General features: G+C 32.3%; 1 protein-coding gene across 3 annotated transcripts; it reads left to right on the top strand.

Moving 5' to 3' along the window:
- The first annotated feature begins 500 nt into the window (after positions 1-500).
- LOC141452658 (dehydrogenase/reductase SDR family member 7-like) lies at positions 501-8,979 on the top strand. Of its 3 annotated transcripts, none has more exons than XM_074125033.1 (8): positions 501-613; positions 1,178-1,213; positions 1,285-1,434; positions 1,636-1,739; positions 5,986-6,228; positions 7,500-7,619; positions 8,076-8,242; positions 8,329-8,979. In XM_074125033.1, the coding sequence occupies exons 3-8, from the start codon at positions 1,344-1,346 to the stop codon at positions 8,411-8,413; spliced, it is 810 nt and encodes a 269-aa protein (XP_073981134.1). In that variant the 5' UTR covers positions 501-613; positions 1,178-1,213; positions 1,285-1,343; the 3' UTR covers positions 8,414-8,979. The 3 variants fall into 3 exon arrangements, with proteins under 3 accessions (XP_073981134.1, XP_073981132.1, XP_073981133.1); XM_074125032.1 differs by lacking the exon at positions 501-613 and adding an exon at positions 977-1,097; XM_074125031.1 differs by lacking the exon at positions 501-613 and having other exon boundaries at positions 950-1,213.
- Positions 8,980-9,413: the final 434 nt, after the last annotated feature.

Below are 9,413 nucleotides of genomic sequence, written 5' to 3'. Positions count from 1 at the left end.
TGTTGCCAAGTTAGAAACAAAACATACAATAAACCCTTATAAACAAAATATGTTTTAAAGTTGGTCCGTCTAATGTTTCTTTTTTGCAAAATTTATTTACAAAAATCATAAAGTCTCACCAATAAATTAAAGTTTTTGAAAGAGAAAAAATTCTACCGACTCCTACCACTGCACCACTAGTGTAGCACCAATTCTTGTAATTGATCTCTTTTGTACTTGTACTTTGGTGCCTGATATTCACAGATTTTCGCTTTTCTCCTTTAATTGTCCTTTTGAATATGACAAAAATAATTTACTGAATGTTACTTTAGAGAGAAGCCTATCAACCCGTCCCTCCTTAAGCGATGTTTTTGGGAAATATATTCCAAATGCAAGTTATAGATCAACATGAGTACAAAGAATATGCCAAAATGGAAAAAATCATTGGAGCTATTTTTGAGAAATCCAAAAAAAGCAAAAATACATTGAGTGAAGCGGTACAACCGGCTAAGTTCTAGTGTGCTTTGATCGCCAAGTGAGAGTAGTCGGGTCTTCTGCAGCACACCTTCACAACCTATGAACCAGTAAACCCGCAGAAGTACTTGGAGATTTTTAACATTTAATGTGATATTTTGTACGTTCTTGCCATAAACTTTAGGATCTAGAATCCATAATTTTGTCTTTGAAGGTTTTCTGTGAATTTTTTCAAAGATTTTTTACTATATATAAGAATTATTCATCTTTAAATTTCAATATTATTTTAAATAAATGATTATTCAAAAGTTACAATTAATTCGAGAGCGCTCCATTGTGGTAAGATGAACTCAAGGGTTAACTTCCCGGAAATGGGCTCTTGTACTTGTAAAATAGTTAACAGCAAATATAATTAAAAAATTTAAATATATTTGGCATACTTCTTTGTAGGTAAACTTCTTGCTAACGGTGTTCTAATAAATGATGAAGTGGGATAGTAGGTATTGAAACTCCGCCTACTTTCTCTAAAAGGTTATCAACAATTGATGTAGAAGTCAGAATAACAAAAATATTAAATGCCCAGTATAACGTACTCACTGGGAATGAAATGTTCGCTCGTAGTAATAAGACAAAAAAATGGATTTGTTAGCAATTATTGGACTTTTAATTGTTTTGTACATTTTGATTTATATATTTATTTTATTAATTGTGGACTGTGATTTAGGATTACTTTGGGCTGTTTACTTCGGAAAAAAATTGCGTAATTATCTAAAAAATTTAATTTTATGTATTTTGGTTGTGCTTCTGATATTTTATAGAATCTATTTTTAGGAAATTTACAAGGTAAAGTAATTTGGGTGACAGGCGCGTCAAGTGGTATAGGTGAGTTCATGGCTATTGAATTTGCCAGGAATGGAGCCAAAATTATTTTATCAGCAAGGTCGGAAACCAATCTTGAAAGAGTTAAAGGGAGATGTTTAGGTGAGAATTGCAATTTATTCCATTTAATTACTAAAAATAAGACTAATTACTTCTTCTTAAAAAAAAAACATTACAATCAGCTTCTAAAAATTTTAGATTGAGTGATATTAAGTAAAGAAATTCTTTTGACAAATAAATATATGATGTATTGCCTTCGTTGAATAATTATAAGTAAACATTATTTCTGACCGATCTTTACAGATGTTGGAGCGTCGTTAGATAGTATCGCTGTTTTTCCTTTTGATGTTACGAATACCGCAAAACATGAGGCAATATTTCAGAAGGCTATTAAATTATTTGGAAGGGTTATTAAGTTTGATTAATTTTTTTAGTACTTAAGTGTTGTTAAATATAAAGCAGTATGTTATAAAGGGAGGTGGTGTGTTTGTATGTGGGTATGTAAATATATATTGTATATATGTGTGTATGTATTCAATTCTTATCATTTGCGCATTCGGCACAATTGAGCAGTTGCATTGGCCTTATTAAATAGTTTTAATGAAAGCTACGCAAGTTGGTAACTAGGCTATTTAGCGTTTTCCAAATGTTTTTGGGATGGGTTTCTGTGACTTTTTCTCACAGGTACATGAGATCTTTTTTTTCTAAATTAACTTCTTCTCTACCGCAGCTCATCCTAACTCTCTCATAGAACGCTTATCTTCTTCCACATTACCAGGTAATCCTCTAAGGAGATTGAAGAGAAGATGGCCCCGCGATCTACTCTCCTCATAAGAGCAGTGTAGATTTATATTCACGATAATGGAGTGACACCATTGGGCGCCTTCTCCGATCTATATTCATGCCAAAAGTTATATTATATCACATTTGCTTCTTGCTTCAGGCGTGCAGTTGCGAAATTTCAATAAAAGATTTAAACAAAAAAAAACTTCTACAGCCTACATGACACTACATTATGTTTTTTTTTAGTGTGAGCTCAATTCGTTTTATGTAAATCCAGTTTTTTTTTGTGTTTGCACTATAATTCTTGCTTTAGAATATTATTTGTTATGGTATTTTATATGTTATTATTTATTATTTGTATTTTAAATTTAAGGCGCGTCAACGTCTGTGGTTTAGCTTCCGGAGTTTTTCCAGTGCATTGCCGGTCTCTGGACAGTGTTTTCTCGTTACAGACATACTATCACCGCACAGTGAGCTGTAAGAAGCATCTAAGATCAGAAAAATGTAATGGATGCCCGTGTGTGGTTCGAGTTCGCTAACCGCAGAATATTCCTCACCTCATGTGTTATTATTATTATATTATTGCTTTATTGATCCTTAACAAAAACTTACAGTTTTAAAAGTTAAGTATAAGGGTTGATTAAACGCCAAAAGGTACACAAATCAGCAGTTCCCAACATTTCATTAATACTTCATTGATATAATTTAAGTAATTTTACTGCATTAACTTTTCCTTCACATTTTTTAGAATTTATTAGATGTCACAGACCCTTATGCTGGCCATTTTCGTCTACAAAATATTTACTCAAGTAGCACACCATTTAACTTAGATTGACTGTAATATCTATTTATCTATAATAATCAAACTATTAATCACAGGTGAAAAAGAAAACGTTATAAAAAATATAAAAAAAATAAGAGGCTAAAAAATTCATAAACTTTTTTTACATCAATAATTTTATGCATTTATTTTTATTTTTAAATAAAAATCATTGGTTTAAGTTCATTCTTCGATTAAAGTAATTGTTATTTTATGTTGTAGTCAAACGTTTGTAATAATAAGTAATAAATAATCTGGCTTTATCGCAAATAATATAGTTTTCTTCAATTACATTCTCAATCTAGGTGTTCTTCCCACAATGTTATATATATGTAATATAAAATAAAGAAAATAAAGATATGTATATTTTTAGGACAGCTAATTATTCCAGTATTTTACCATAAGTAAAATTAGGGGGACTAAATTAAATTACAATTGAGAAATGAGTAAATATTGTTGAATAATCTACTTGTTATTAAATGTATGTTATTTGTGCTCACGAATATTTCGGTAAGACGAATTTAAGACTGAAATATTGTTTTGAATCCTCCGTGATTGAAATTTAAAAAGTGGCCGACTCTAACTTTGTTTTTTTCTACTTTAACATGCATGTATATGTGACTACTCAGAATAATTCATCACTCATTTTATCATAATTATAATAAAAAAATATTATGAATGAACTGGCCAGCATAAGGGTCTGTGACATCTAATAAATTCTAAAAAATGTGAAGGAAAAGTTAATGCAGTAAAATTACTTAAATTATATCAATGAAGTATTAATGAAATGTTGGGAACTGCTGATTTGTGTACCTTTTGGCGTTTAATCAACCCTTATACTTAACTTTTAAAACTGTAAGTTTTTGTTAAGGAGATTTTTGTACCTTTTGGATAGATTTTCCTTTTTGTCTATTTGCAAAGTTACGTCTGCTTTACAGATTTTTTAAAATTTGGAATAAGGTATTCTATCATTATAACCTGATAAGGTGTTAAATCGGAACCGTAACTACCACTGGAGAGATCTTTTTAAAGAATGATTATAGTTACGGTCCCCAAACCATCCTCAATAACCATTTTTTTGAGAAAGCGTTTTGAATAAAATAGGAAGGTATTTGTACGTAAATAGCAAAATTAAACTGCGATTTCAGTACTTCCTTTTAAGAGGAGCAAGAAAAATAAACTGCGATTACAGTACTTCTCCCTAAAAGGCAAAGATTTTGAATCGAACGACAATTCATTGATGTAAATCGGTTCACTCATTGATAATTTTAACGATTGCAGTACTTCCTCTTAGTAGGTGTAAGAGCATGATGGCACTTCACAGCCACATAGAGGAGCTTTAATCACTTCTTCGTGCTAAATTTTATCAAAATCGGACTAAGCTTTGTAGAAATATTGGTAATAATAGTTTCAGAAAGGGCCTTATTTGGGTGGGGCGAACTCCCCTCCTTATGAGGCATAGCGTCGAGACTTTTAAAGTACAAATCTGTACAAAATTTCGATTCGAATGACACTTCATTCATGAAAATCGGTTCACGTGTCGATAATTTGAAACGATTGCTATACTTCCCCTTAACAAGTGTAAGAGCAGATCGTCGCTTTATTGTTAGGTAGGGGAGCCCTAACCCTATCATCCTACCAAATTTTATCAAAATCGGGCCAAGATTTACAGAGTAATTAGTAATAATAATTTTGGAGGGGGCCTTACATAAAGGGGGCTAACTCCTCTCCCATTCAATGTACAGGGCCGAGACCCCCAAAAGGCACATCTACATAAAATTCCGAATCGAATGACACCTCATTCATGAAAATCGGTTCACGCGTTTAGGCGCTACGTTGTTTACAAAAAAGGTAACAACAACAAGAAGAAGAAGAAGAACAACAAGAACAAGAACAACAACAATTTTTGAAAAAGCCGTTTTTGCTCATTTTCAGCAACTTTTTTCTCAAAACCTATTAGATCTGGGTTGTTGCAAAAAATTACAGTCATAAAGGAGGATTTGCCCTTTATTTTAAAGAAAATTTGGGAATTTTATCTTTTATAGAAAAAGAGAAAAAAATTGTCAAAGTTGGGTGTTTTTCAACGTTACGCTTTTTCGTGCAGTTTTTGACCATCAACCCTTATACAACTGTCCTACCGGACAGTTTTAATGACTATTTTATTGTGTCATTTCTTTATGTAATGGATTAGAGCAGGGCCTGACAAACTTGGTCGATCATCGCTCCCTAAAAATTTGCTGATATTTCTCCCTTCGACTTCCTGAATAAATTTGAGCACACGCTGTGCTAACGTATGTTGAATTGAAAGCGGAAGACAAAAGCGCACTGATAGTGACATTGCTTACGCGTAATGGGCATTAAAATGACGGCGTTACTTATATTGCAATCACAAATGGGCATTCCATACGAAAAATCGTATATACTGCTTTGCTGTTAAAATTTGCGAATGAATAGCATTGTTATTCATCGACCACTTTGATGATCCCTAAATTAGAGGGATGAACATAAAATAGGATATATTGCAATGTGCAAATGTACAAGGTATTTGCGGTGTCCAAAACCCCGTATATTCTCTTTGCAAGAAGCTATTAGAAATGTGTTATAAGTATTCTAAATCACTCGGTATGCATTCTTATGAAATTTATATACAGTCAATTGGTAGGTTGAAACTTGTCAAGTGTACCGTTCTCTTCTCAAATATAATTTTTATGTCCACTTGCAAGGTGAATTGTACTTATTATTTTGCTAGGATTGACGAACAACATACTGGTAACAGTAGCTAATTGCTGAGTTGGGCTCATGCCAGTTGTTTTTATGAAATTTCTTGTAAAAGTGAAACTGGCTGTTAGACATACAGTAACTTGCTCACCTTGGTACTTAACTTGGCACTTAAAGATCTGCAACATAGTTCATCTCACAAGACAAGCTGTACACTAGTACACTTCATGTAACTTAGCTCATGCTATTGCATACTAAAATTTCTTGAGTAAGTGAGAATAAATTATATATATAATTTGATAATTTTGTTTTGTTCTTATATTTTTTTGTAGTTGGACATTTTAGTGAATAATGCGGGTCGTTCACAGCGAGCTGTTTGGGAAAATATTGATTTCGCTGTAGATAAAGAAATTTTTAAACTGAATGTATTCAGTGTACTTTCCTTAAGTCGTCTCGCCGTGAAATACTTCGAAAATGCTGGTATTTTTGGTCATTTAGTCGTCACTTCAAGTTTAGCTGGTGTTTTTGGAGCACCTTTTTCTTCATCTTATAACGGCTCAAAACATGCAATACATGTAAGTTCTAATTTTCTGGACCTTGAATAATTTTTTCTTTCCTTGGTTTACTTTCACTTAAGCAAATCCCAGTTGTTTTGAGTTTTGTGCTGTGGTGCCTTAATGAGTCGCTTTGTATTATATCAGTGGGTTGTTTTAGAAGCAATTATCTCTAAAGTTTGTAAAGATTTACGTTGAGTCACAAAACCTAGAATCTCAACGCATGATCTATTCTAAACTGTGAAGGAACAAGATGTTACTTAAGACTGAAAGTCTCTGAATAAGACTGACCAACATATAAGTTATTGCCTGAACCTGACCAACATATAAGTTATTGCTTTTACTACCCAATAACACATTTTTTGGTCATTTGTATTAATAGCATTGACCTCGTTCTTAATGCTTGATTAAAGAAAAAAATCTTGTTTAAGTGCTTATTTGTTTCATTCTGGTTAGTCGACCGCGACTTAGGAACCAAAGTTTCAATCTGGCCATCTGTGCTTACTGTGTCTGTGGATGTATTTGTTAGTTTTCTGGATATGCTATTAAAGTGAAGCACTTTATCGGTCGAGGCGTCCTTATAAAGATCTAACAGCGCGTACTAGTAAGCCAGCTTTGGGAGCCTCAGCTTACGGGCCAATATCACGATATGCACCTGTAACAACTAGCGAAGTCGAACACATGGCTTGTAGCACTTTATTTATGCATCAATTTGGTGGGACAACTGTATAGTTATCTAAAGATGACGGACGAACCGTGAAACTAAATCTTAGCCACCAGAGCTGTGAGTTGATTGATTGCTTTAGACAGGCGGTTCCACCAGAAAGGGGAAGGAACGCAGGCAATCCAAATGCCCATTGTTCCCCGCCCACCCCTCATCTCATCAGAGATACCGGGGTTTAAAAACAAATCCGGCTAAACGTTGCCAGATGCTAATATAGTAAACTAATAAAGTAGTAACGGGACACTAGGGAGCATGACGACTCAATCGCCCAGTGTAAGAGCTTTGAGTTAGACTTCGATGTTGACAAGTTTTCTATATTTATAGAAATGATTATTTTTAAATTTGTAAAGTGATTCAGTATCAATACAAGTAATTGTTACTAAAAGTTTACATCAAAATATCCTGCCAATAATATGTTACGAAAAATTCATTTAAATGGCAGCTTCTGCCAGCAAAACATAAAATATGAGCCTGGGATGTGTTTAAAGTGTTGCTGATTATAACTTCAAAAAGTAAGTTCAATATTTTTACTCTAACCATTATACCGGTTTTTTAATTTTATTTTTAGGGTTATTTTAATACTTTAAGGATGGAAAAAGGGAGAGATAAGTTAGCTGTTACTTTGTTATGCCCAGGACCAGTCTTCAGCAACTTCCTTTCTCAGTGTTTCACCGAAAAAGCTGGTGAAGTAAGTTATTATCAAAGTTAGACTAATATGCTGTACTAATTAAAATAAAATCAATATTTAACATGCTTTTTTTTTTGCATTTTGATCTTTTTTTGCCATAAAATTATTTTATCATCTCCCTCTATTTAAACTTTAGGCGTAAGTAGCCTATCTGCTGGTTTGAGTCCATTTGAATGAAAATAAAAAAAAAAAACAACTTGGAATTAGCCTGAAAATCCCATGAAACGTAAATTTCAAATAAAGCATTTCTAACAAACGGCAAGGGAGTTCTTTTTTAGGTTCCCCAGGATTCAGACACCGTTTTCTGAAATGTGACGGAAATTTTAGCAGCTATTTTTGAAAGACAATGATGCTGAATTGTGTTAAGAGCCCACATTTTGGAATTCGGTCTGAATTTTGTTTTAAAAATTTTTTTGTTTTTTAGCACTTACTATGTTTAACATTGTTTAAAATTAGGTATTTGGAGAGGAAATTAATAAAACAGATAAAAGAATGGAAACTAGTAGATGTGCCTATTTATCAGCTGTTGCTATTGTTAATCGACTAGATGAAGTATGGATGGCTGTATTTCCTGCAATTCCACTAACATATATTCTTGTATACTACCCAAATATAACCAAATTGTAAGTTATTTATTAGTAACTATAATTAATATTAATTATTATTATTATTATTATTTTTTAATGACGTATATATTTGTTTATGGCAGAATTACAAGGTTTATAGGACAAAGGAGAATAATGAAGATAAGGGATAGCCGACAAACAGTTATCACCGAAAACAATCCGAGATAATAATTTAGTTATATTTTTTAAAAATTAAAACTCAAGTTGTTAAATAAATTCTGTTTGCAATTTAGAGTGTTAAATGTCCACTATTATGCTTCATTGTTTCTGTTATCACTGTTACCTACTATAGCGCCAACGCGCTGATTGTAGCACAAATAAACGCTAAAAAAATATGTTAAATGAAAACTTTGTGCTTAATGTGAGTATGCAGAACCTAAGCTATTTTGATAAGTATTACAAAATTCATAAATTTATAGGAGGCATATTTAAGTTGATTATTTTATTTCCTGTTAAAAAATATTGTGCAAAATTGTATTTAAATTTTAATAATTACCTGATTAATGAGGAGAAAGAAAGTATTAAATTTCAATATTTATTCTTATAGATTATTTTGTAACCGTAAAAGACATTATCTTAGGACTTAATTTGCTATTCTGGTGCCAAACGATTTTCTCTAGGGTGCTTTGTGAAAAGAAAGATAATGCAAACCAATTTTATTAAATTTTACGTTGTATTTTATTTTTTTATGTTTTTGTAAAATTAATTAAACTTGTTAAAATCTTGAAACAAAATGTAATGTCTAAAATTATTAAACCGATCCCATTGCTCAAATATTAAATATGTAAGAGGGGACAATTTAGCTAAAACTATCTGATTTAGATATGATCTATCTAATAAGTCAAGAGATTTTCTACCGAGGTATAAAGATGCGGAAGTGATGATATGTGGCATGTTGTGGGCAATGAAAATTGAATACCTGCACCTATTACGCTGAATGTTCATTGATTTAGGATAAATTTTGGCCATGTGGTAAAATAGGCAAGCAAGGATTCGATTTTTGAGTCCTAGAGTGTTGATAGAAAACCTACGATCCCTCAAAAATTCAGAATGTCTCCCAATTAGTTAGAGCTCTTGCTACTCAACCATCTGTTAATTTAGGGTATAAATTAAGGCTTACTGTTAAGGGTTCCTGGGCAAGTATGAAGTCACAGATTTTTCTTCTGAG

Source organism: Rhodnius prolixus, unplaced genomic scaffold (genome assembly GCF_049639745.1).
Source record: "Rhodnius prolixus isolate KJV_2025 unplaced genomic scaffold, Rpr scaffold_3, whole genome shotgun sequence".
In the NCBI taxonomy this organism is placed as follows: Eukaryota; Metazoa; Arthropoda; class Insecta; order Hemiptera; family Reduviidae; genus Rhodnius; species Rhodnius prolixus.
The sequence above is the reverse complement of the archived record's forward strand: the minus strand, read 5'-3'. Positions and strand labels throughout refer to the sequence as shown.

What these genes read in the sequence shown, in the direction of transcription:
- LOC141452658 (XM_074125031.1), top strand. Translation starts at nt 1,090, where the DNA reads ATGGATTTGTTAGCAATTATTGGACTTTTAATTGTTTTGTACATTTTG. An exon ending in GCTCAAAACATGCAATACAT is followed by an intron (nt 6,229 to 7,499) that starts GTAAGTTCTAAT and finishes TTTTATTTTTAG; the next exon opens with GGTTATTTTAATACTTTAAG. An exon ending in TACCCAAATATAACCAAATT is followed by an intron (nt 8,243 to 8,328) that starts GTAAGTTATTTA and finishes TGTTTATGGCAG; the next exon opens with AATTACAAGGTTTATAGGAC.